Genomic DNA, 27,785 nt, shown 5'->3' on the forward strand with positions numbered 1-27,785 from the left:
TCGTAGACATTATCTATACAGTCTATAAAGCATGTAATGGAAAAAGACAACGCTGGTAAATGAGCAATGCTTCATATGTTTATATTTTTTTACTGCAACTGCAGGACAGCAAAGTGGGCCTAAACAATGATGACACCCCCACTGCCGTCTCTTTCTGTGGTACCTTCTTCAGCTTATTTCCACCTCTGTTCTTGGTGGGATCTTTGCAGCACACTCGGAGTCGTGGGTTTCATCTGTTCATAGACAGTTTGCTTGGATTTAAATGATCTCCTGGGTTTTTAGAGAATATTTGTTAGCACTGATCTTGTGTTTGAAATACTTTGTGAGCAAAGCAAAGCAACACATTCACACACTGTAATTGCACTCGAAGTGTGGTTTCTGTGCTCAGTCTTTGTCAGCTAACAGACTTTCTCTGTCTTTATTTATTGGGGAAGGGACCCTCTACAACCCACACAACTAACTCCAGGCAGCTTTTGAAGGAAGCACAATTGATAAAAATGTGCACCTGTTTGTGTAGCAAGCCTATTGGGACGGTGCTCGTCTTTAACTAAACCAGTGTGTTTTTAAGGCTTTTTATTATTACCAGAGCACAGTTCTCCAGTCTGAGCACATTCTATTTAATCTCCATCTAAAGATACTTCTGACACTCAACATCTCCATTATTTATCTCTTTTTCTGGACTAGAGGAAGTGGAAAGAGACGTGACGCCTCTGCAGACACGCCGTGAGTCACATATGCAGTCGCACATTACTTAATCTAAACATAACCCTCGACAAACCTTTCACGACTTGTGTTTAGAGCACTTTAGGTCAAACACACACAGAGGAGAGAGTGTGTGTATAAGTTTATTAGTGTGATACAAGATGATATAAACCAAATATTCACTGTTTACACAAACATTAAAGGCTACAGTCTGTCCATAAAGCATTTGAATCCATATAATCAAACATTACTCATCATCATCATCATGATAACAAAGTCATAACAGCTAAATCAGGAAGAAACAAACACACAGTCCTTACATGTGACTGTGTGCTCACACACACACACACACACACACACACACTAACAGCCCTGTGTAAGAAGCATGACATACAAAACGCTGTAGAAAAATACTCTTAAAAAACCAAACACACAAAACAACATCAGCAGCAGCAACTTGGAATGTTCTGGATGTGAGTCCGACCTCAGCACAGAAGGTCAACGGGGCAATTCGTTGGGCAACTCTTCCACTGGGTTAACAGGGAGTCAAAATGGGGAGAAGTGCTAAAATGTTGATCTCGCCAAGTGAAACAAATTCACAGCCTCCAATTATTCATTAGTGGACACGATGAGTGAAACATTTCCACCTTAGTTTTAAACTTACGTCTCAGGTTTAACAAACTCAGAGTTTTCACTAAACCTGCTTTCTGAAACAAAAGCCCAGATAACTGCAGGGTGTATTATGACCAGCATTCAGCCTTTTGGAGCCTCTGGTGGAGAAAAACAGGAATCACCGCCTGCATGTCCACTAGCTCCACCAGATCTCCCAGAAGTCTAAGGCTCCAGTCACAAGGCCTAGAGACTGGTTGGCAACCACCGGGCAACCACTGTGTGCCAGGGAAAAATGAGAAGATGTCTTGCAGACAAATTAGGAGGAGTCACTGCAAACTGCTAACAACCAACCATCACGTGGAGATTTTTGGTGGTTCACCTTTGTTGTGACTGATTTCACCTGGCAACAGCTAGCAACCACTTGTCAACCGATTGAGGAATACACGTTTCCCCCTGTGACCAGAGGTTGCTGAGTGTCTCTAGGCCTGTGTGACTGAGGCCTCAGTATGAGTCAGGGTTTTACTCTGTTGTATTGATGCTTCTTTGCTGTCTGTGTGAGTATTTTTGTCACACATATGAGGCAAACAAAACAAACAAAAACAGTTACCATTAATATTTCAGTGAATTCAGTGTGAGGCAGTTAGCTTAAAGCATAAATGTGGTAAACATGTGTATGTAAATAGAGGCAACACCCCAGTGATCACTCGGAGTACTGCAACAAAGAAAATTCAACCTTTTTTCCCACAACCCTCTCCATGTTTGAAGAGTCATCTAAAAAAACGCCGTCAGAACACGTAAACTGCAAACAAACCGTCTGTTGTGAGTTTTAATGAAGTCTTAATATCTTTTTTCCTCCTTCTAGTTCAGCTACGGTGTGAAAACTGTTACTGTTGAACAGTTGGACCTAAACGGCTTGTAAATACACAGCAAAAGCTAATGTAGCTTAGTGCTAACGCTATGAAAACACATCATTAAACGCTCTATACTGTGCTACATTTGTGCTTCGTACTCTAGCTGGCGCTAATTTGGCAGTTAATCGTTTGTGTTAGTGAGTCTGCTAGCTTTAAACTACAGTCTGACCGTCTGATACATGAGATAAAGCTCATATGTCTTATGTTAACATTTGGATTAACACTAATGTTTCCACATTAGCAATACGTTAAAGTTATACTTCACAGGCAGTTTAAATATTTGCTTTTTTGCGCTTTATCCACTTTGATGAACATTTAGGTTACTTTTAGATAAAAACTGGGTAAAACTTTACTTCAAGTCCCCTGATTTATCATTTATAATAAGCGTGTTATTAACTGTTTACGTTACTAACGATATATCTGTAAGCCAGAAACTTTAAAGGCTAATGATCTGCATTGTTCTAACTTCACCTCTGAAGACATTTTTCATTATCGTAAACAAACATGAATAAACACGGCTTAAAACTACATCGGTGTATGCTATATACAAAAATAAAGCTTGTGTTACATCTTCATGTGCCATTATACAGCACGACTGGGGTCGGGGGGGTCAGTTAGAGGTTTCTGTCTGAAAGAAAATAAATGTAACTAGCAGCTGCGAGAACAAAGTTACATGTTGACCATCAAAGTTGCCTGATATAAATTGCCAGTGTGGTTTGAAGCACTTTCTGACGCTCACACAGCAGCTTACACTCACACACACACGTACAGTACGACATTGTACAAGTAACAAATTTTTTTTTGTTTTGTTTCTTTTTTTTTTACTGCTAGGCACTATAGAGTGAAGCATTGTGGGAAAATGAGTGCTCGGCTGGTCTGTTTTAGCAGCTTCAGCGCTAAACGCCTTAATATCATTAAAATGTTCGGTTTCACAGCTACAGTCCGGGAAACAGTCCTCAATCTTCTCTGAAATAGCAGATTTAGCTTCTGCTTACAGGATGTTTAGCACAAACACAATTTTGTATCACAGCTGCAAAACTATCATTAATCTGTTAATTGCTGTTATTAAATAATTTTTAAAATAGGGATTAATGAGTTAGGTAAGTAAGTGAATCTATCCTGCTCATTTCCAGCTCCATATTTGTATTCCTTGATGTTTCTAGAGTAGCTGTGCATGAGTCACACTTTATAATAATCCTTCTTTAACTTATACTGGGCCATGTCTGAAACAAGCTGTTTTAGCTCCTCCTTAAGACAATGTTCTTCAGAAACCTTGAGGAGTATTTCCGGCAAAGTAGCCGGAGAAAATGACTGTGAAATGGAGTTTTTCTGCTTTAATGCTGATTTAAAGTTTGAACAAGTAGTTTATGGAGTTCTTGGAAACAGACCATGTGCCATCTGATACACATGAACATCACAATGTTGAGTTTGAACTACTGCTCTAAGTCCTCTCTCACACAGGGCTGGAGGCTGGTTCGCAACCTCCAACCTGCAACTACTTGCCGACTGCACGTCAAACATCACACTTCTATGTTTTCCTTCTGCTTGGCGAGCAGTTGCAGACAAGCTTCGATGCAACCTTTGCAATCTGTTTGGCTTGGACTGATTGAACTGGTCAAACTAGAGGTTTTGAGCAGCATCTTTTTAACCAGTTTCACCCATCCAACTCCAGTAACCACTCACCAGCTGATCTGGGGATACACTTCTTTGAGCAGTTGTTAGGTCTGTGTGAGGATAGTGTAGTTTGTGACAGAAGCAAAAAGCTGTGAAATGAAACCACTGCTGAATGTCTCATGATGGAGTTTAACCAGAGTTTAAACAGACTTTACTGTTTACCTTACAATATAAAGCATCTTGATGTATCTGTTGTTGTGATTTGGTTCTATATAAATAAAGTTGAACTGAAATAAATTGAATTGAAAAGTGAAAGTGTCCTGGGTGTTTTCTGTGACTTCAGTTAGCTGAGATGAAGCCCAGCAGAGGAACTGCCGTCTTTGATGCTTCGTCGTTTTTTCAGCCCCAGGAAGTTCAATGGTTGGTTCGAACTACATAATTTAAAAGTATCTTAGTATAAAGTCCAGCATGAAGCACTGAGCGTTGGTTAACCGTCACAGAGGTTATGTTTTTGTTTCTGTGATGTTTGTAGGTTTGAATGTGTCGAGTAATAAAAACAATAAGGTCAGAGTTCAGTGACTGATTGTATGGATGTAACTTTCAATCACCGACAACATCAGCTGCTGCTCACACAGCGTCTGAAGGCTATCAGTATAGGCACAGGTTAAGGAACTGAACGTGTGTTGTGGCTGATGATGACATCACTTCCTTCTGGAATGAATGAGAGCTTGGAGCAGGAAGTGTCAGGTGAGTGAGCGTATGTGTCAGTCGGTCAGGTATGTGTGGATGTAGATCTGCTGTTGGATCCAGGGGGTGAAGTGCGTGACGTTGCTGTAAACCCCGGGTCCGAGCACTTTACTGAAGCACACGCTGCCCCACGACGTCAGGCCGAACAGCGTCCAGCGACCGCTGCTCTCCTCACACACCAGTGGGCCGCCGCTGTCACCCTGAACACACACGTTAAACACACACACACTGAGAAACTGTGTGGCCTCGGTACTTCATGCTGGACTGGTGCAGATGTTACCATGCAGGAGTCGACGGTTCCAGCTTCATAGCCGGCACAAAGCATTCTGGGAGTGATGGTCTTCATGTCGAAGTAGGACTGACACTGAGACAGAGAGATGATCCGGACCTCCCCTTCCTGCAGTTTAAAGGGCACTGCACACAAACACACAGGATGAAGAGGAGGCTTTAAATATAATAAGAGCGCTAAGGCTCTCGAAGTACTCTGAGCTTTCCTTTCACAGGACGTTAAAGCTCGAAGATCAGAAGGAATGAGCGCTGTTTTCACACGGAGGACGCTCTTGGCGACTAACAAGAGCACGTCTTTTATGTCGTTTTGTTAGTTCCAAGTGTCCTTGGACATAAAAATGAACTCCGAGTTGCCCCTGATGCATCCACTGGTGTCTAAGTGTGTAAATGTAAAAGCTGCCTAGGCGTACATAAAATCACTGCATGAGTGCATGATTAGGTGATTGAGACGTGGAGTAGAAAGCGTCTTGAGCACTTAAATTGAGTGAAAAGGCAGATTATGATTATGATTATGGAGACTGAGGTGAAAATAGAATAAAAACGATAGACTTGGTGTTATTTTTGGAGCCACCTGTGTGACCCTTCTGAAACACGCTGGTGTGTATCTGGTGGAACATCAAATATTTTCCTGAGTGGAAACAACCAGCTGCAGCAGCTGCATCGGAGCTGGAACGCGACCCAGCCACGCCTGGAGCATTCCCAGGATCGGCGTCGGTCCTGTGACACACGTGTGGGTGCAACAGTGAGACCAGACGCGCTCCGAGCTCGTCACATTTCAATCCACACAATATCTTTGGTAAGCTACGCGAAGAGTCTTCTTGCTTAACTGCTAGCTAATCTGAAATGAATGAAACTCCCCAGTTTGACAGGTTAATGAAACATCAGTTACAACTTTACAAGCAGGAGAAAGGTTTGTGGTTTCAAACCAAGCTGCATGATTTCAAGTTTATGTAACTTTCGCGGGGATGGAGTCTAGATTTAGAGCGCTTGAGCACAGAGCAGCATGAGAAAGTGAGTTACATCCACTCTCTCTCAGAGTGAATCTGAATAACGAGAGCAGAGCCTCTCTGACTCGGCTCGTTCTTTCTGCTTTCAAAAAGAGCTGCCGGCCTGATGTTTTTCAACCAGCAGATGAAGACAGAGAGCAGGACTCTGCAAAGTCTAAATGCACCGACTCTACGTGACGAGAATAAAACTCTGGTAGACGAATGATTGAAAGATGTGTGCGTGCCTACTTGTGCTGCAAGTACAAAAAGCGAGTTTAGTCTAAGGTTAGGAGTGGGATACGGCCAAAGACTGAAGTGTGTATGTACTCACTCCTGTTGCCCATGTGACCCCAGCCGGTGATGTAACAGTAGGAGTCGGGTAAAGGCAGCTGGCCCGGCTGAGGAAGACACACCGGTCTGACGAAGGTCGTCTCCTCAATCTGCAAACATTAACACGCCTCATCAGTCCAGTGCGATTACAGCTGATACTCGATCCTGTGCAGCAGCACGCTCTGACCTCAGAGTCCAGCTCCACTATACTGATGTCGTAGTCCACCACCGCCCGGTTGTAGCGCGGGTGTACGATGATGGAGCGCACCCCTCGGCTCTGACTGTGAGCTCCTGGGTGGTCCAGGTTGTTAATGCCCAGCACCACCTTCCACAGGTCTGCACTCTCTCTCCTGTGACACACACACACCGTTAGTGTGTGAGGTTAAAATAAAATGTGGCTCACTCACGACACATCCTGAAGACTTACCCCTCGAAGCAGTGCGCGACTGTCAGAGCCCACTTCCGGGCGATGAGGACGCAGCCGCAGACGTGTCCGCTCTGACCGCTCTGCAGCGAGCACTGCCAGGGCCACGCCCCCCGCCGGGACACCCGGCCACCCAGAATCCGCTTCTTCCTGTGAGGGTGAAGGCCCACCGCCTGGCGTAGACCGCACTCTGACGGCAACAAAGAGACAAAGTGGATTTGTTTATGATGAGCCAGCCAACCAGCAACCTCACAGCCTGCAGTTCCTCCAACGTCCACTTGAGGCTCCAAAAGGGCAACAGCCCACATAGACTCCCGTGTTAAATGTCCACTTTACACCAGAAACAAACATGTTTACAGCCTAATACAGGAAACGGTTATGGTCTCTGATGCCATGTTAATTATTAAAGTTATATTCATGGGGGCGTGGCCTCTTTGGCTGACAGCAGGACGGCGACTTGAGTTCCTGAGCTGTGTTTGTACAGTTGGAGCCTTTTTGAAGCATTTTTAATGCAATTATCTGATAAATAATAATAATGATGATGATAATAATAATATTGATATACCTGGTGTGTGGTTAATTGTACTAACAGATCGTCACTTCAGGCTCCAATATGGTGGCAGCCATACAGTTATAAGGTAAAGGCTTTAAAATGACGAGGCCTCTGCATCACGCTGTGATTTATACAATCTATAATTGTTATGTCTGCTTCAGTCAACCTACAGACAACATGCAGGTTGTGACAGAGAACGCAGTATAATTGGTCAGAAGGTGACCATCTCTGGAATCTGACAGTCAACATCAGTCAGACAGCAGCTGGACGTCTGAACTCCAAAATACCAAACTACACTGAAACCTTGAGTGCAGGTCCAGCTGTTGATCAGCATCAACAGCTGGGCCTCATACATAACGGTGTATAAGTGACTGTAGCGCTGAATGTGGCTGCTTTGACAGTTTTTGAGATTAAACTTTTAAATTTGAGCTCCATCTGTTGGTAGCAGGAGGAGTGACAGTGCTGATCTACTCCTGCTCATACAAAGTACCTCCGTTTGACTCTTCAACTCAACTACAGTAGCTTCAAAATCACACTTCTTTATCTCACACTGGGCCTTTGTGCAGCCCCTTAAAAACGAGCATTTTTAGCTCCATCCTTTACAAGTCAAACCCTGAATGGCTGGAACATCAGAGATAACGATATAGATGCTCTCTGTGACATCATACAGAGCCAGAGCAGAAAAAAAACCATTATTGACCTCATAATTATTTTATGAGCATCCACCACCAGAGCAAGACTATGAGGGAAAGGTTAAACACGTCCACTTTAACATGCTTCTACAAACACACTGATTTGAGAGAAATCAGTAAGTAAGGGATAAAAGAAGAAGGTTTACCTTCTCTGGTACACAGGACTGAAACTCTCTGCCTGGAGTGACACGCATGACTGCAGGACAGACAGAGAAACATCTGTTATAAACACATCACTGCGACACCAGCTCACAGTGATTCTTCAAAACAGCCAGGTAAGACAACATCCTGCCTGAACAGGTGTCCTGTTTCCTGCCTGATGGGCTCAGCCCAGATACTGCAGACAGCTTTTAACATCAGTGACCGGCAGACAGACTCCGTGCTGGACTGAGGCCCTCTTATTAAATCAGCCTCAGTTTGGTCTCTTTGACCGACTCACCACAAGCTTCTTACCTTCTCTTTTCCAGCCGGGCCTGCAGAGCAGAACCGTTCCTCTGGTGCCACTCGGGGTGGACGTGTAACCAGCGTCGACGGCCTTGGACGCCGGGCTGATCAGGCACCCTGGAAACAGAGGAGGGAACCCTGCAGAGACAAACACAATATGCTTATTCCATCAGAAACTCAGAAATGCTCACACTGCAGGAAACAATGTGTTTGCTTTGGGTCAGTGAAGCTGTCTGGGTGGAGTGTGCACGAGACAGAACACCGAATTCACCTGACAATTACCTGCTCTATTCTCACAGAATAAATCCACAAATAATTACTTTTACAAGGATAAATCTGACAGGATAAAGCCCATCTGTGAGTCAGACATCTGTTTTCACCTCCAGCTCCTCTGGGTAATGTCTACAAAGATCAATGCCTGCAGTGCACGTCTAAAAACTACTTTTAGATGGTTTGTGTATGTATTTAGAGTTTCCCTCAGAATAACGTGTCTCCAGTCAGTTTCTCATCCCAAGGGCAGACTCCAACTCCACTGTTCTGAACTGCAGTAACTGAACCGTCTCAAAACTGATTTTCAGAGCAGAGGACAGTCTGAGCCTGTCAGCTGCAGTCCGGGATGATGCAGCTGGAGTCGGAGGTGAGATTCTGAACGAATATCAAGGAGCTGGTCAGCCAGGCGGGGAAACACAAGACAGGAAGTCCAACTGGATGTTTTTACTTCACACTTTGGGGACTCGTCTCATTTCTCTCCACATCATAAATAAAAATATTTGAATGTGAAGAAAGTCTTTAATAACGTGTGCGTGTGTTACTAACCTTACCCTAGTCCCAGCTGGTTGCAGGTCAGTTCGCTCAGCTCGTCGTTCCACTCATCTGCACAGACCTGATACTCTGCCGCCGTCTTAAACACCGTCAGCACAGAGCCCGATCGATCGGACAGAGACACTGCAGAGAGAACAGATCAGCGCATGTTTGGATAGTAAATACTCATCAGAGATGAAATACTGTAAAATATTTATAAGTCACGTCCGAAATTCCTTTTTTTAAAACCAGTAAATAAATGTTCCCTGTGCAACTTTATCATGTTGAACTTCACTTCACGCAGATGATACACAGCTTCCTACTACAAATACTCTCTGCTGTTTCATCATTATCAATAGTTAGTGAATGTATAAATAAGCAGACACAGAGATTGATTTTGCAGGATGAAAAGTAGAAGGACCAAAGCTGCACTCAGGTGTCCCTGTTAACATATTAAAGAACAACCCAACGTTTTAAAAGTGGGACTATCCTACCACAGTTCCATTCGTCGGAGCTGTCTGAGCAGTGCTTCTTTCCATCACACCACAGAGTGCGATGGACACACTGATGGTTGTTACAGGAAAGCTCGTTATCCCTGCACACCGCTGAGGAAATATGAATGGATATCATTAATAATACAGTCAGGAAGGGGATTGTTGGCCCAGCGCAGAACAAAACATAATAACATCAACATCAGGGAGTCTTACAGCAGTTGGTCTCGTCCACCAGCTGGGGGCAGTCTGGGAACCCATCGCAGATCATGCTGGCTTTAATGCAGACTGTGCTGCCGGGACACTCCCACAGAGCACGCTCAGAGCAGCCTGACAGACAGAAAGGTGAGATCATGACCTGCTGCACTAAACTGCTGAAGCATTCGTCTCGATGAGGCCGCGGCGGCCTCGATGACTCTGAAACGACTCACCGCAGTTGTCCTCGTCGCTGTGGTCGTCACAGTCCAGGTGTCCGTCACAGCGTTTGCTTGCCAGCACGCAGCGACCTGACCTGCACTTGAAGTGGCTCGGAGAGCACTCTGTCACCACGAAAACACACATCGAACAGAAGATTTTAGTTTTAGGAGCAGAAAGTTTCAGCGACCGTCTTCGGGACAAACGGAGTGTACCGTCGACTCCGGCCTCTGGCAGCAGGCAGGTTGTGTTTCCTCCCTCCTCTGGAAACTGACTGCAGTCTGAGTCTTCCGGCCACTGCAATCCCACAATGCTGAGCACCGACTCACACTTCTCCTTTGCACTACGACACAACGACCTGCAGGGCGAGAGGGTGAGGACAGAGTGAGAGAAGGAGAGAGGAAAGGTATCTGAAACCTTCCAGAGGAATAAAGTGATGATTAACTAGCTGACTGTGCGCTGACCTGCAGGGCGGCACCCTCTGCAGGCTGACCGGGTCACACTTTGGTACCAGCAGCGTGCAGGCGTAGAACATTAGGTACTGGTAGCAGCCGGTCTGGACCAAAGCGGGGAACAGAGAGGACTCCCAGGACACGGAGCTCTCTCTCTGGGACAGGTGACCCAGGTAGTTGGGGAAGCTGGTGAGGTTGTAGGGCAGATTCATACACAGCTCCAGGCTGATTGGCTCACAGCGAGCTGGGACACAGAGCGCAGAGTGAAGACTAATACGAGAGGGAAACCTACACACTGTCACCCACATAATGCATACGACATGACTAACTTCCATTTTTAGGTTTAAAATACATCCAAGCATGAATCAAGTTAGAAGCTAATTACTTTAAAATGTCAAAATAAAAGCTAAGAAGTAAAAAGAAGTAAACACACAGTGCAGAATGTTTTTAAAGTCATGTAGGAATATGTGAACATGTCATTTTAAGTGTGTGGGGACTGATGAGACCATTTCCTCAGGAGCTAAATGTTTCTGCTTCATACAGAATTCCAGCTGCTCAAAGCTCTGGACTTCCTTTATTGTGTTTTTCATCTGATAAAGCTCCAGATGTTTTCAGACAATAGCAGGTCTGACCTGCAGACAGGACAGGTTAACAGTCAGACTCTTTTACTACAGAGACCTGCTTTTGAAATATGAGCAAAATGATTTGTTTGCCATCATCATGCTGAAACAATCTTTACAAACAAAACAAAAAAACATCATCTGGATGAAGCAGATGTTGTTCCTAAACATGAGGATATGGGTCGGCATTAATGGAGCCTCACAGATGTACCAGACACAAGCTTCACTGGGCGATTCGCAGTATCAGATTAGGAGTATCAGATTAGGATATTGGATTCAGAAGATGCTGCTGTGTGAACACAGAGGCATCACCGCCTGCATTTTACCATCTGTGCACCTCATTACTGTAACTCCGCATTTTGGGTTAAATAGAAAATTCAACTGGAAACTGAAAGATGAGTTTTTTGTAATTTTACAGCCAAAATTAAAAAGTAAATCCAGGTATGATACTTGGGTGATAAAGGGTTAAATGTGACAAGCTTCTCATTGTCAGATTTATCTTTGTGAGGACAGTTTGTTGATGACTCACTGCAGCTGCTGTTGCTTTGTGGGTCGCACACGGCGTTGCCGCCAGCACACATGGGCTGACAGGAAGTGGCAATACAGCTGGGCTGACCGGGAACACATCCACCCTGACCTGGACACACACACACACACACACAGGTAAGGCGCTATAGTGGAAATACTGGAAATAGGATGTTGGAGATGTGTGACAGAGGAGGATTGCTGGGACAGGGTGACATGCAGGCAGAAGGTGAGACTTTACAAAGTGAGTCAAACCAATCAAAAAGGCCCTGATAGCTAATGAACTGTGTCTAGTTTGAAGAACAGTCAGTATATATAACAGTTTGGCTCCTGTAACTTGTTTTAAGTTTTAAGAATCTGCCTCTGTGCAGGAAAGCTGCTTTATGAATAAAAGTGTTGTCTTGTGGTGACGATTAGGATGTGATTAGCTTTGAAAATGAATTATTATCTTAGTCATTAGGGATCTAAGATTTACCAAGTCATGTGTGAGATGTTTGTTCATCTGAATGATCTTCTGTCTTTTATAACAGCTTTTATGGTCAAAAGGTTAGTTTGTCTGAACTTTCTTTTAGTGTGATTTTGCTTCTAATGACAGACAGAGTCTCACTCTGGTCTACGGTGCAGTTGTCTTCATCGCTGCCATCTTTGCAGTCGTCCTCGCCGTCGCAGCGAAACGCGGAAGGAATGCACTGACCGTTCCTGCACTCCAGCAGACCCTGACTCTTACAAGCTGCAAACACACACACACTTACTGTCATTTTTGATGAGTTATAGTAACACGTGACACAGCAGTAAATCAGCTGAGCGCTCACAAGTTGTCACGTTTCCCTCGGAGTGGAAACCATGTGAGGCAGACTAAAGCTTTCTTCACATTCACTATTCAGTCCTTTCATCTATATGTACATTTGTTCCTGCTGCAGTTCCATTTTTTTTCTTTTAACTGATCCAAAGATGCTGTTTTTTGGTAGTGCACCACATGAAAGCACCACCAGAGGGCAGTGTGTACCACTGGAAAGTTTTGCTGAGCTCAGTGAGCTGTGAAAATGGGAACAACCAGTAGCAAACAAAGTGTAAGTAGTAAGTTGTTTAAATTATGAGCGAAGTTAAACCTCTCATTTCTTAGTTTAAATCCTTCTGTGGTTGTCTATGGACAGTGTTGGGGAGTAACGGAATACATGTACCGCCGTTACGTATTTAAAATACAAAATATGAGTAACTGTATTCCGTTACAGTTACCGTTTAAAAAGGTGGTATTTAGAATACAGTTACTTTGTTGAAATAAATGGATTACACTGCGGTACTTCCCTGTTTCATTTTGTCGCGGGTCAGGACTGTTTGGTTTTGTTTGACAGCTACGTTCTGTTGTTCCAGGCGGCAGCGTTACGGTTGCCATGGTTACAGGGCGACGCTCTCTCTCTCTGCGACTGTGTGTTTCCTGGGTGAGAGAGCGCCTTTTCGTTGTTGTTGTTGTTGTGCTAAGCTAACAGGCAGAATGCTACAAGCATAGCTCTAAAGAATGTAGCATCATGGGCAGTGTAGTCCGTGTTGCAGGGAGAATGGACTGCCATACACGTTATGTGTCTGTGAGCGCGAGGAGGGAGAAAAAGGGGAGTGGAAAGGTACGAGTTGTCATCGAGGAAAAACGGGAGCTGGAAGCATGTAAATATAATAATAACCACTTCAGCCAAGAAGAGAGCCTGACGAGCCCAGCTGTAAGTAAGCTATTAAGACTCGACTGTACACCGTGTTCGTGTTTTCCTCCGAAAACAATAAGTTCTGTTGGAGCAGCCTTTCAACGCCTCTCTTTGTCTCTCGCAAGAAAAGTTGACCCACACAACAAAGTAAAGCTATTTCTCGGCTACGAGCCGACAGGGACCCCGCCGTATTAGTCAGAGGTCCCTTTACTACAGTTCGGAGTTGCGGACCTTCAGTAATAGTAATAAATCACACAGCAATAGTACATTCACGTTGTTGTAAAAAACATGATAATATATTAAGTAATCCAAAGTATTCAGAATACGTTACCGTCATTGAGTAACGTAACGGAATACGTTACAGAATACATTTTGAGGCATGTATTCTGTATTCTGTAATGGAATACATTTTAAAAGTAACCTTCCCAACACTGTCTATGGAAAAAGTCAGCAGTTGCCATGGCTACTATTTTCCTAATCAATTAAATATCGATTTGAACACAACTTTAGATTAATCACCAGTTATAAACATGACTGATGTCTCAAAGCTAAGCTAGCTGTCACTCACAGCAGTTGAGTTCGTCGCTCTTGTCCAGACAGTCGTGGTCCCCATCGCAGAGCCAGTCTCTGGACACGCAGCGCCCATCACCACACCGGTGCTCCCGGGCCACATCACACACTGTAAACATACAATTAGCTACACTCAGATAAAATAAATAACATGAACGACCTCCAGAGTCTGGACTGAGCTAATCTTCTATTAACATTTAACATTACAGTTAAAGCCTTTATTTAAAGGATAGGGATACAAAGACACGATATGAAATGATGAGACTCGGAAATTTGATTGATTTAATGCTCTAAGTGCTCCCTTTTGTCCCTATCCTGGATCTTTAGTGTCCCAGAGAGGGATTAGATACTGTTATATCCTTCTGCTGGTGAGGGATATCAGAAGATAGCTGGCTTTAAAGAGGAGCTAAAGTTTGTTCGAGACAGAGGATGAACTGACTGGCTGCACAGAGGACCAAAATAATACTTTTTAAAAAGTTGATTTTGAACTCATGTAAAGCTACTGTAGTGTATGAAGAACAGAAATACAAAGGTAAAAATGAGCAGAGCAGCTCCACTTTTAATGAATTTAGCTTTGTGGCGTTCCTGTAATTTAGCAGTTAGACTGATATGTTGCATTGCCTCAGTGCAGGAATGATAACTGGCTTCGATCTCAGACTGTTTATCTCAGCTGAGCCTGGTGATGCTTTCAGCGTGGGTCCTCACAGAGATACAAAAATGTGTCTCTGTGTGTGTGTGTGTCTGTGTGTGTCAGATGGACAGGTGGTGGATTCCCCCGGTCCACACTTCCCCTCTCTCTGATTTCACAGCTGATCCCGAGCTGCCAAACTGCGTCACCCTGAGTGTGTGATACTCTGTGATGGATGTGTGTGTGTGTGTGTGTGTGTGTGTGTGTGTGTGTGTGTGTGTGTGTGTGTGTGTGTGTGTGTGTATGGTCTTACCACAGTTGAGCTCATCACTCAGGTCTCCACAGTCGTCATAGCCGTCGCACACCAGAGCGGGCGAGAGACACCGACCCGTGTTACAGTGAAACTCGCCATCTGCACACACTGATAGAGAGAGAGACATGATCAGCACTTCTTCTTCATGTGTTTTTTCTTTTCATTACACTTTTCCTCGTGCTTTCCTTTATCTCATGTTAGATATTTATTTTTCTTCATAATAATAATCACGTTCCTGAGAGAGCACAGAGTAAAAAAACAGAAGACAGATGTAATGGAACATTTTTTAACAATCCACAAACCTTTTAAATAACCTGTTTTGTCAAATCTTGAAGCTTTTCAGCAGCACTGATTTCTTTATTTTGTTTCCTCTTGTTTTGTTTCTGGCTCCCTGTTTTTGTTTTGCTTTTTCTTTTCTTCACATTTATGAATGGTTAAGTCTGGCCTCTTTTGCACTTTCTTTTGTCTTTAACCTCTTAAAACCCTAAAAATTATAAATAGTTCTAAATACTAGAAGATGTAGATTTGAAATCAGCTCTCTCGTGCCCCTGCAGTTTGTCTGTTATAACATTTCCATAGGGAATGTGAAACAGGTAAAGACTCCAAATAAAGGATGTGAACTTCAAACTAACGCGTCACAGGAGACCTGATGAATATTGGTTAAACTGTCTCATGTTTAATCTTCTCGTCCTCTCCCTCCTGTCCTCTTCAGTTCTTCCTGTTGTGTTGGTTTCTCACTTTATAGCCGTTTGTCGTTCTTCCTTCATTCGTTGTCATGTGTGACTTTTACAGCCACATAAACCTCTGCTGGTTAAAAGAAGGCTGGGGTCACAAAGAGGGAGAGAGACATTAAAAGACAAAGACAAAACTCTCTCTCTCTCCCCTTTTGCCTTTCTGATAGTCGCTGCCTATAGATTCTTTATATTACCATGGCGACCACCTTTCTGTGACAGAGCGACCATACCACTGTCATCCTCTCAATCACCTGCGAACACCATGACAACGGGCTGAAACGTTTCCTGCTATTTACACAGACCACAATACAGTGTGTGTGTGTGTGTGTGTGCGCGCTCACCACAGTGTGTTTCGTCACTCCAGTCATCACAGTCGTTGTGGCCGTTGCACACCAGTTTCTGAGGGATGCAAATCCCAGTCGCACACAAGTAATGATCTTTCCCGCCACATACGGCTGCCAACCAATCAGAGAGAGAGTACAGCAGTGATGTACAACAACGATATTTATTACGTATAAAAAGTTGCAGTCCCTCTAATGTCCACTTGGCCAATAGAGAAACTGTTTTCAGTCACGACCAGAAGTATAACTTAATGAGAGACCGAGACAAAAAATATGAATGCAGATGTAAAGGAAGCCTGTAAGGGTCATTCTATACTCGCACTGCCTCGTGAACAACGTTGATGTGAAAATTGACATCATGTCCACGTTTTGCTAACTCCCATGTCTTTAGGTTGTGTGCCTCTCAGTTTTTGTAAGCTGGCACGATGTGGTTTGAAGCTGGTTCGAAGACACGAATGTGTGACTGTGTTGGTTTTTACTGCAGTTTTAATGTCTCAGTATCATTATTAGAAGCTCGGAGTTTCACAGATATACAGACGGGGAAGTTGTACAAGTTTGAATACATGAGACTTTGTGGAAAAAAGACTTTGGCTACATGCATCGTAATAGCTAGCATAAATGGAAACTGTATTTACTGGTGACTTCAAGATCTCACCTGAAAACGTTCAAACCCAAATCATTTTTACTCAGTGCAGTAACCAGCAGATTAACTGTGAGAACAGGGCGTCACAGACTGTTTTCAGGTTGTGGAGTTCCACAAGGCTCTATCATTGGTCCTCTACCTTTTATTCAGATTCGAATCATATTCTTGTCTAAGTCCATTTCCACAAACTCCCATTTTAAAACTTTATAGGAGAAATTAACATGTTTACTACAAAAATAGGTCAAAAACTGGTCTCTGTAGATAACGATTATAACAACAGGTGGAAATTTCATTCACCTTTAAGAAGTTTAAGGCTTAAAGTTTGTACTATTACGGGTCAGGTGGATGATAGCTGCTAACTGGAGTTCCTGACCTGGACTCTGGATTGAGTTTGGAGCCTTTAGAATGTTTTAATGACATTATCTGAGCTAATACATTAGCTGATTGGCTCATTTTTCCAACTGGCGGTCCCTGAGGTCTGAGCTCCAGTTTTTGAGTGAAGGATTTTATGTGTGGTTTGTACTCACAGGGTTTCCCTTTAATCTGTCGCGGTGTGTAGCAGGCAGGTGACGTGAGGAGACCTGTTGGCGAAGGTGATGATGGTGATGACGGTGGTGACAAAGCAGAGGTGGTGTTGCTGAACTGGGAGCAGCGCAGGAAGTCAGGCCAGGAGGCGTTGAACATCTGTAGGACTGGCTCGCAGCCTTCTCTCGCTGCCTCGCAGAAAGACGCACAGGGCAACACGACCGTCCTGCACACACACATACGCGGACGTCAGGGAGCAGTTAGCTGGTAGCATCATTAAAACATTAAAAGTCCCATAATCCTCCTGTCAGAGGTCGTCTGGAGTTGAAACCACTGACACTGAAGGTGTGTGCGTGCGTGCGTGTGTGTGTGTGTGTGCGTGCGTGCGTGTGTGCGTGTGTGTGTGTCCTCTGAGTTTGGAGGGTGTGAGGGTGTTATTATTAGCCATATACACACATACAGCTGCTGTCCCACTTACTGTGTGAACAGCTGAGTTTCATGTTCTTGTTTGTGTTTTATAGGAAGACAAAGTTCAGTCTTTGCTGAATGTGCTGGAACTGAAAGACAACATTCGCATTAGAGATTCAAGGTTTAGGTAAACTGAAAGAAGCTGCTCGGCACTGTGAGGCTTTTAAAGAAGGCCTGAGCATTTTGGTACCTCCAACATTCCTGACGGTCACCTGACAGCTTTGGAGAGATGCACTTTATTCTGTGTCTTATCAGACTGTAGCTTCCTCCTATGGTTTGGTTGTTGTCAGCAGCAGCTGGACATTCGCTGAAACTAATCCAACATGCTGTCGTGCTGTTTGAACAAAGCAGCATGCTAGGGAACGAGGACAGGGAAGAAGAAACGCTGTTTCACTCTGGACCGAGTTTGCACCTGGAGCCTCTGGCACTGTGCTAAAAGCTGAAACTGAGACATAATAAGGGCGCCACCTGTTTGAGCGTGCAGCGCGCTGACGGTTTATTAATGCCCTGGGATCTCCCCTCACCCTGAGCAGCAGAGCAGCTGGATAGTGTTGCTGATGAGAACATTTGACACTGCGATCAAACAGCAACCTAACACTGAGCTCTAATTGTCTAATTATGAGTTTTATGAGTGTCCAGAGACGACTGTGATATCTGAGAAACAGATAAGACCATATTTCAATCTTCTCAAAGTTCCACTCAGGGTTCAGGCTGCTTTTCTAGTCACAGCAAAGAAGCTTACAGATAATATAAGGGACAATCTGTGGTAACAAGTAAAGGAGCAAACATCAGCTTCAGTTCTGGACAGATTAAAATAGGTGGACATGTTGTGGATTGAGAAGAAGCAGACGGCAAATAAACAGCTTGCACAGTGCAGCAGGACTTGTTTTTTCTCACCACCTTTCTCTTAATATAAATAGTTTCTATATTTTTTAGTTTTTTATGTTTGTCGTCTGGTCAGAGCGGCCCTCCAGCTCACATCAGACTTTTCAATCAATCTTCAATCCCAGGTCAAGTCCAGAAAGGTCGACACTGACGACTCCACAGCAACGAGCTGCTTATATGGAAACTGGAGAGGCTGTGAAATAGGCCAAGTAAGGTCTGTGTATGGAAACAGCTGACTGTAGGTTTGTGTGTGTGTTACCTGTTGTGTGCGCCGTCAGCTGCGATGCACTCGGGCAGAGCCAGCGAGCAGCCAAAGAGCATGATGTGTCTGTAGCACGAGAGTCTGCTGAGGTAGCTGAAGAACCTGAAACACACACGCTGGCGTTCAGTCACCGCCGGGAGCCCAGCTAACACTCATCTACTCGTCGATTCACTGATGAATCGTTTGGATCATTTAAATGTTAAAAGCAATGAAACCCTGACATGACACAACCTGAGGTGATGCCTTTAATTGTGTTGTCTTCTTTGCAGTATGAAATAGCTGTATGTAGATAATTCAATGACTTTTAGTGGAAGTAACTGTTACCTTAGCAACATGTCGACCTCTGAGCTCTTCACCACGGCGACGGAGGAGGACAGCCACGTCTGATTGTAGGGCAACATGTGACACTGAGGCTCCACGATCAGCTGACAGCTACCTGCACAGAGACAGCTGGTCACCAGGATCAAACCCCGAACGCTGCCCCTGCAGGCTGCTGTCGTCATTACAGCCTCGTTATAAAACAACGTGACATTTGTACCTAACAAACGTCTTTTTTCTTCCTTTTGAAATCTGATCTATGCTTGTTTAGGACATGCTTATGTTATAGTTTCTAATATTTTATGCTTCTCAACAACAACTTTTTGGTGCATGTTTGGTTTTCACAGATCTTTGTTTTATTAGTGATATTTCACTTCATTGTTGCCCATGGCGTGATGTGTTTGGTGGACGTTGAGCAATACCACTGTCATTGTTGTGTTTTGTTACCCAGATGGAAGCTGTGCTTAGTGTGAGAGAAGTGGCATAAAAACCTAATTTTAGATAGAAACATGGGTTATTACTGGCTTAGTATCCTCACTGTTTGATAGAGCTGTCACAGACTCTTTGCTCCTAGCTGTCTGCTAGACTTCACCTCAGCTAACTGGAGTCCCTGAACTGGTCCCTTGGATTGTGTTTGTTCTGTTGGAGTCTTCTGGAGAATTTTGATGGCTGCTCTGGAGTTAATTGCACGAGCAGCGTCTGGTGGCTAAAGTTTGCTGATCTTGTGAAAATGATGGCAAACAACACTGAGTCCAAAACCAGCAGGTGAAACTCACAGTTATCAGATTTGAATCCTCTGAAATCTAACCTGTCAGACAGGTGGTTTATATTTTTTACACCTGCAGCTCCCGTAACTCTTGAACCATTTGGTCAATTGAAAGAATTCCAATGGTTCCTGAAAGCAGTGAAATTCGGGTCATTACAGTATCACAGGCATGGTGTTGCAGCAGTCAAAGGTTGAGTTGAAAGTGAGGGAGTGTGATGGAGTTCTACAGGAAACAGACATTTTATCAGACATTTGAGTTTTTACTGTCTGTTTATTATTTTGTTTTGCTGTTTGCTTTTCTTCTCTGGGTTATTTGCCAAGAGTTGGATGTGACGCCCTACTTGGGATTACCATAATAACCCTAATATCACTGAAAAATCTATGCAGAAACATTTGCATTCAGGAACTGTTGAATTCTTTTGACTGTGCCAGTGGGTTGGATTGACCTAAAGCCAATGGGAGCACCCGTGCTTAATACGTGTTTGATCTAACCAAAACTGTACTGGTATTTTTCACCTGCATGATTTTCATGGAATGTCAGTGTTTATTTTTAAATACTATGGTTATAATCAAAGCGAGCTGAAAAACAATCTTTCGTCATAATGGTCAATCTATAATCTAACCCTCACCTGTGGTCACGAGCAGTCAATTCAGTTTAATTTATGTAGCGCCACATCACAGCCACCTCAAAGCAACATAAAGAAAAAACCCCAACAATCAGACGAGCCCCTCCGAGCAAGCACTTGGTGGGAAGGAAAAACTCCCTTATAACAGGAAGGAACCTCCGGTAGAACCAGGCTCAGAGGGGCAGCTATCTGCTATGACCAGTTGGTGTAGGAGAGGATAGCAACCAAAAACAGGAAGTGACTGAAACATCAGGGAGGTTCCCAGACTGACTGTTAGGGACAAAGTAAGAAGTGCAAACATCTGGTGAGCTGAGCTGCTGCTCCTTCGGAGGAGCCAGCCAATCAGTTTTGGCATCTGATCAGGATGTCCTTTAGAGGTTTTTGGGGACACAGGCAAAAAGGGTACACTCAGAGATTATATAGTAACTGGAAAACTTTGCTAGCTTAAAGAATGACTAGAATAACCTGCTGCCACAGATCCCCAAAAGAAAATGGATGGTTAAAGGACTGGACGTCTGGATGGATGCTTACAGTAGGCCAAACTAATGCCTTCCAGGATAAGTAAGACCATCCTTCTGAGATTTTTAGGGGCAAATAACTTAGAAAGATAACAAATAACTAATAACAAATGACAGTAAATTGAGGTCTTTCTGTGTTTAAACCTCGCCTGTAATTGGTTGGATTGTCCACAGTTGGATGTATCAATGTCAGTGCTTTAATAAGACACTTGTAGCTAGCATTAGCAGGACAAACAGCCAGGTGACACCACCGACACCTTCAGGGCCTAACTTGTTGTCTCAGTGGGAGAAATCTAAGTCATCAGAGAGTCGGTTAATCACTGAGCGTGACCTTTTTTAACAAGGTGGCCGAACTGGGCAGGAGGTCAAACATCCACCAAATCTGGTGAGTGTCCAGTGTCCAATCAGAGCGCAGGATAGACTGAGGCTCATTAGCATTCACCTCGACTGCACATTAATACATGGGAACAGACAGAGAGACACTGAAGGACAGCAGAGGAACAGAGAGAGACAGAGACGAGGGGAATTTTAAAATAGCAACCCAACAAACGATTTATCAGCACAGATGCACACACACACTCTCGCTCAGCCCATCAGGTCAGTAGAGGAGAGAAGAGGACAGCAGATCTGAATGCAGCTCATCCTCTGCAGCTACTCTCAGGTATCAACTGGTCCAGTCGACACTAATGGAGCCTAATAAGATTTTACTGTTTGATGGGAAAGGACACAACAACAGCAACAGACAGACGGATAGCAGGAAGGACACAGACTGCAGAGGACTGTGGGATTTGTAGTTCATCCTTAGCCCTGGCATTACTCAGGTCTTTTAAAAGCTGCGTACGTTTCCCACAACCCCCTGCTGCTTCCATCTTTCCTGCTCACACCTGATACCTGTGTCGGGTGCAGAGGCGGTGCTGCTCGGCCAAGCGGTGCTCAGCGATGTCACAGAAGCAAGCCAATCAGGGGGCGTTGTGTATGGCTGAGTGGGCGGAGCCTGAGTAGAGGTCACCGGGGGAACGCCGGTGGCGGCAGGTGTGCTCTCACTGCGGTTCTGCGGTGAAGACGTGACGGTTTCCACCGTGAATGAGGAGGAGGGGTAGGGGTCACTTGTGCTGTTGCTGTGGTAACCAGGGTTGCTGTCGGCGATGGGTTTGGGTGAGGGGAGGAGGCTGGGGTCCAAGTGAGTGCTGCCAAATATACCTGCAGAGGAAGACACAGGTATCAGCCAATCATAGGAGGCGGTTCAGGCATGATTCTGAGCCACGCTCATGAACGTCCATGAGCGTGGCTTTAAGGCTTCAGTTCATGAACGAATGAGTGCTGTGTGGTGTCACACATTTCAAATAGTTTTAAGGAATTAATTTAGAAGATATAAAAGCTAAAAAGTGCTCTCCTTTCACAGAAACCTAAATCTCTGTATTCTCCAGGCATGGTCACATTTAACCTAAACGTCCATGAACATACTGACTCTTTTCCACAGGTGTGTCATCAATAAAGGACCCCAGAAGCAAAACTCTCAGTTATGGCGAGAATGGAAAATTCCACAAAATGAAGGACAGGAATCCCAAGTTCTTAATGGAAAAGAAGCTTTTGAGTTGATAAATGTGTTCCCCTCTCTGCTTTTGAGTCTCATTTCTCTTTTATTTTGAAGGTCAGGTCCTCTTTGGCTTTCTCTGTTTTCACTTCCTGCCTTTTTTCTCTTCCTGTCTTGAATATTGCCTTGACAGACTTCCTTGTTGCCCCTCGCCCTGCTGGTGTGTGGTTACAGTACATCTTACAGTGTCGATCTCACAGTGAGTCTCTGTTGTTTGGGTGCATTTTGGACCCCACCCCTTCCTCTCTTCCTCCCTTTGTTACTTTAGAGTTTTTAAAGCACTGTTTTTCGTCCCCGGCCGCGTCCGTCTTTATGAACTTGAACAACCTGACATTTCTGGCAAAGAAAAAAAAACTATTAATGAGACAGCACAGCCGTGTCAGACAGAGCTGGTTACCATGGTAATCTTTTTACATATTTTCTGTCACACACAGCCGTGGGTTTCATATTTGCATTTCTGGTATAAATGTTACAAATGAGTCACTGACAGATCATCGGCTTCACCCCCTCAAACACTACACAGCGAATTACTGCCGACATGTGTGAGATTCCTCTCAGCTCAAACAACAAACAAATCAAACGAGGAATTTTCATTTTGCACGTTTGTTACATCAGTTTATGACAGAGACGTCTTCGCGTATGTGAAGGAACATGTTTGCGTACATAAGTCATGCACTTGGAGGTTGTTTTTTTGCAGTGTAAGGAGGGGAGTGGGTGGGCGAATGCGTGTGCTGTAAATATCAGTGGGTACGAGTCCCAAGTGTCTCCCTGAAATCCACACCACATGACTGTGAAACAGGCCACTCATCACTGTATATAAATAATATAGCTACTGATAAACAGCTACTGAAGCTCTGCCTACAGACACAGATCTCAGGTCAGCCAATAATTCAAAAATGAACGTGAGTGGTCTCTGTTTGACTGAGCAAAGCGGCGCCTGACTTCCATCAAATAAATAAATAAAACTGGTGCCAAAGTGTAAGTCCCACAGCTGGAGCCATTAATCAGAGTGAATGCCACAAGAAATTCAGGAAGGAAATCAAGAAACGGAGCGCTGGGACAGACAGACCTGTCCAGGTGTACCCTGCCGCCGGATCTGTGACAACTTGAATAGGATGGATGGATCCAAAAATGATAGTCGATGGTTTTCAGACTGCGATTTACCGAAAGCCCTCCTTCATTTGCTCTGTGCTCAGGCTGTTTACCTGCATGCAGCAGAGCCATTTCAAAATCATTGGTCAGTAGATCTCGAACTACAAATATGGTTGTCAGACGGTGAGCTGGTGTGAAGGACCAGAGAAAAGCTCTGCAGTGAAGATGAATTAACCAGATTTTATCTGCTGATGTTCTCACGCTGACTTTAATTTGACTAAAACTGAACTTATCATTTTTTATTTGTTGATTAGATTAAAAAAACAGCCTGATTCCTTCCCCCCACGCCTGCAGCAGATACAGGAGCAGATATCTGCAACAACCAGGAGTACTAAAAGCTGTCGGTGTGATTGGTTTCCTGCTGCGCTCAGCAGAAAGTTCACTTCACGCCCCTGAGGAGGACACATGTGAGGCTGCGGGCTGCTGCTTTTGATAAAGCTCAGAAGAACACTCTGAAACCTTCTGCTGCTGCTTGTGGAGACTCAACAACACCGTCCAGCAGTGAGAACCAGGTGTGCTGTGCACACAGTGTGACTGTGGATCATCGTTCAGTCAGAGGCTGAGAAATAAAAACTGCTGAAGAGTGAATGTGAAGGCTCTCACTCACAGCCTCACATTAAAGCTGAAAACAGACGGAGGCAAGCAGGAGGCACTGCAAAGACCATTAAGTGTGTAATGGGGAGAGAAGCCACACACACACACACACACACACACTGTGTGCAATGAGTCGCGAAGAAGACAAAAGAAAAACAGCTGCAGAGGGAGAAGAAACCAACGAAGAAGAAAGAGGAGCGGAGCTCTCACTGCGAGGAGAATGAAAATAAGTTCTCAAATTTTTAAAAAAAGTTTATTCATTCAGACAATGTTTGTGATATTTGTGTGTGTGTGTGTGTGTGTGTGTGTGTGTGTGTGTGTGTGTGTTCAGAGAGAGAAATAAGACTGAATTGAATACATTTGAGAAAGAAATGAATCATCAAAGCAGACACGAGAAAATAAAGAAAGGAAGGAAAATCCAGTGGAGGAAGAGAAACGATGAGGGGGGAGGCTGAAAAGGTGATGGAGGTGAAGACCATAGCTGGGGGAGGAGGAGGAAGATGGTGAAGGTCTGGATGGACAGATGCTGCCGCGTCTCTTTTACTACCTGCGTAAATATTTGAAATCCTTTCAGTCTGATCCTCATGCTGATTGGCTGAGGGACTCCCTGCTGTCATGGTGACACACATGCACACTTCTCCTCCTACACACATCAGTCTGTTCTCCGTGCCTCCATCATTCCCCCCTTATCCCTCTGTAGCTCCTCTTCATCGAGAGAAAGGAGGGATGAAGGAAGAAGGAGGATGACTCAGGGGAAAGAAGGAGGACGTAACAGCGACGGAGGGAAAGATGGAAAGCAGGGAGGAAACTAAACTGAGGAACGTAAAAAGAGAAATAATGAAATAAAAGCCAAATAAAAAAGAAGGAATGATGGTGTGAATGGGATGGAAAAAGAAGGGAAAAGGGAGGAAAGAGACAAAGGACGGGTGGAGATTAGAGGACAGAGAAGGAGGGGGATGGAGTGATATCAGGGTCGTGTCCAGACTGAAAGTGAAGGTGGAGTCTTTGTCAGGTCACTGAGAACACCTCTGACCTCAGAGGTCATCAGCCAGACTGTGTGTTTGTGTGTGTGTCTCTACCAGTGAGGACCAGGACGAGCAGCAGGAGGCCGGCCAGCAGGCTCACGGTGGGAATCAGGATGTAGAGGAGAAGCCGAAGGTGATTGGTGGAGCCCAGCTTGTGGGGACACGCCTCCCCGCCCATCCTTGCCTGGGGTCCTCGAGCCAGATTCTTTGTGGGACACAGAGAGACATTCAGAGGACTCATAAAACACCAGGATCCAGGTTATCAGAGCACAAAAGAGGAGGCTTCTGGCTCTATACTGTCTGTTTAGCCCCGCCCCTTCTTCCACTGAAGGTTATTTTTACAGAGAGCAGAGGTGTGGGTGCTCAGGGTGTTTCTGCCCTCTCAGAGTTTCCGTTGGACACGCCGAAGTTATTTTTGAAGAGATATGACAACGAGCCGACACCTGACACCACACAGCAGCCCCCCGCCTTAAATACTGCTCACTCCACCACCCTCTCTCTCTGTGGAGCTGCTCTGTCTAATGTGCTGATTGGCTGATTCATTACCACAACGTCTGCCGTGCATGTGCATCTGAAAGAGTGTGTGAGAGCTGCAGCTTGGATCATTTTCTTTTTATTGCATGACAATAACAAGAAGCTCACTATTTGGGTTAAATAAAGTACAAACCAAACATGCACGTTATGTACATCTTACACCTTTTAGGATTTTTAGGCGAGGACTTTTACTTTGAAGGGTAAAATTAAGTAAGGAGTAAAATTAAGATCAGAATAACAACAGCTTGGAGTACGATGTGAATCATATATATTTAATCTCTGCAACACATATTTAGAATTGAGCTATTTGTATATATTTTGTAATTTTATTTGTATTTTATTTATTTCAGTCGGTTACTGTTCGTATGTCTTGGGGAAACTGAAATCACACAATCCTCAGGCATTAACCTCTTAAGCCCCAAGCCTACCTGATCTCCTGCATTTTGCCCCCGTATCAGGGGGCGTTGGGCTTAAGAGGTTAATAAAGTAAATTCTTAAAACTGTTCATATTTATTGGTTCTGATATTTTCTGATGCCTGATATATTTAAATCATCAAAAACACCCAGTTTACTGTCACACAACATAAAGAAAACACAGTTTAAATGTCAGCTTTCTACAACATTATCATTATATCTTAATCTTAATAATGTTTTTATTTAAGAAAAAGAGTCAAAAATAATAACTGTTTGTTTTGTTTTGTAAATCACTACGTGATTATTTTAATTATTAGCCGTAGTTATTAAACTTGCTCTAATTCTTCCAGCACTACAACTATCTGTTAATAACTAAGTTTGTAATCATTTAGTCTCCGAAACATCACAAATGTACTGATTAGGAGGACGGCGACGACCGTGTTTAGCAGGTAAACGAGTGCACATCATCAGGTCTGAGAGCTGAGCGTGTGTGTGAACTTTCAGCTGTTTTCTGGATCATCTTGTAGAAACGGAGACGCGTCAGCCACCCGAGGAGCTTCAGCTGGAGCCACAATTAATATGACTTCTTAAATTTTACATCAAAATAAATCAAAGTCTTTATGAATAAACAGAGATCCACGAATCACCCAAACATGATCAAATCTAAGGTGTCATTGAGAAAAGAAATGAAGTTTATTAAGAAGAAATTAAATTTATCAGAGTTATTAATAAAGAAATGAAAGTGTAGCTGGGTGCAGTTTTATAACCATCAGAGCTCACATTCGCTGAAAACTCTACACAGACGGACATCACTACATCACTACACGACATTAAAAGTCAGATACTGGAACAACATCCTGTTTCCTACATGCTTCATGCTCCTGAGCACACCTGTGCCCTCGGGTAAATGTTACTGCAGGAGACAAAAGTGCACTGACTTTTGCACAAATGTGACAGTAACATTTTTTTATGTTACTGCTTACCTTTTTTGGTAAGCAGCTGATAGATTTTTTTAAACAGAAAATAAATCTGTAATTATTTCTGTGACAGGTTTCAAACAGAGATGACTCAATGAGATTTGACTGAAATAAAACAGAAATAAAAACATATTTGCGTCAGTTTTCTGTTGACGCTTCTCTGATTAAAGCCTTGAAATATCTTTGAAGTGTTGCAGAATAAGAAGAGTCTGCAGCAGCAGCAGCACAGAGAGGCGGAGAGGACAGAGGACGGACACCAAGGACAGCAGCAGAAGCGGGGACAGAGGTAGAGAGAGCTCCGCAGACAGCGGGGACAGAGGTAGAGAGAGCTCCGCAGACAGCGGGGACAGAGGTAGAGAGAGCTCCGCAGACAGCGGGGACACAGAGAGAGAGAGCGAGGGGGGCACTCACCGCCGCAGTTCCCGCTCCGCTGAAGGTGACACGCGGGCAGGTCTCCAGCCGCGCGGACAACATGACCTGCTGCTGCCCAGCGCCGAGCGCGAGACCATCCCTCTGTCTGCTGCCCGCGAGCTGCTCCGCTAACTAACCGGGCACGAGACACGCTGGCTCCGCCCCTACCCCGTCTCCTCCCCCTCCG

General features: G+C 44.3%; 1 protein-coding gene across 1 annotated transcript; it reads right to left on the reverse strand.

Moving 5' to 3' along the window:
- Nucleotides 1–839: 839 nt before the first annotated feature.
- On the reverse strand, nt 840–27,685 carry corin (corin, serine peptidase). Its single transcript, XM_085344326.1, has 24 exons — nt 27,599–27,685; nt 25,317–25,467; nt 21,789–22,097; nt 18,994–19,105; nt 18,667–18,771; nt 17,057–17,280; nt 15,887–16,000; nt 14,812–14,919; nt 13,869–13,979; nt 12,214–12,336; nt 11,611–11,718; nt 10,474–10,705; nt 10,225–10,367; nt 10,027–10,134; nt 9,812–9,925; nt 9,599–9,709; nt 9,125–9,248; nt 8,313–8,441; nt 8,006–8,055; nt 6,618–6,804; nt 6,378–6,540; nt 6,192–6,300; nt 4,867–5,000; nt 840–4,786 (listed from the first exon to the last, which is right to left on the reverse strand). Exons 1-24 carry the CDS (start codon nt 27,659–27,661, stop codon nt 4,604–4,606), a joined length of 3,315 nt encoding a protein of 1,104 aa, XP_085200452.1. The 5' UTR covers nt 27,662–27,685; the 3' UTR covers nt 840–4,603.
- Nucleotides 27,686–27,785: the final 100 nt, after the last annotated feature.

Source organism: Diplotaxodon limnothrissa, linkage group LG3 (genome assembly GCF_057381915.1).
Source record: "Diplotaxodon limnothrissa isolate DT_005_m linkage group LG3, D_limnothrissa_male_GT1.1, whole genome shotgun sequence".
In the NCBI taxonomy this organism is placed as follows: domain Eukaryota; kingdom Metazoa; phylum Chordata; class Actinopteri; order Cichliformes; family Cichlidae; genus Diplotaxodon; species Diplotaxodon limnothrissa.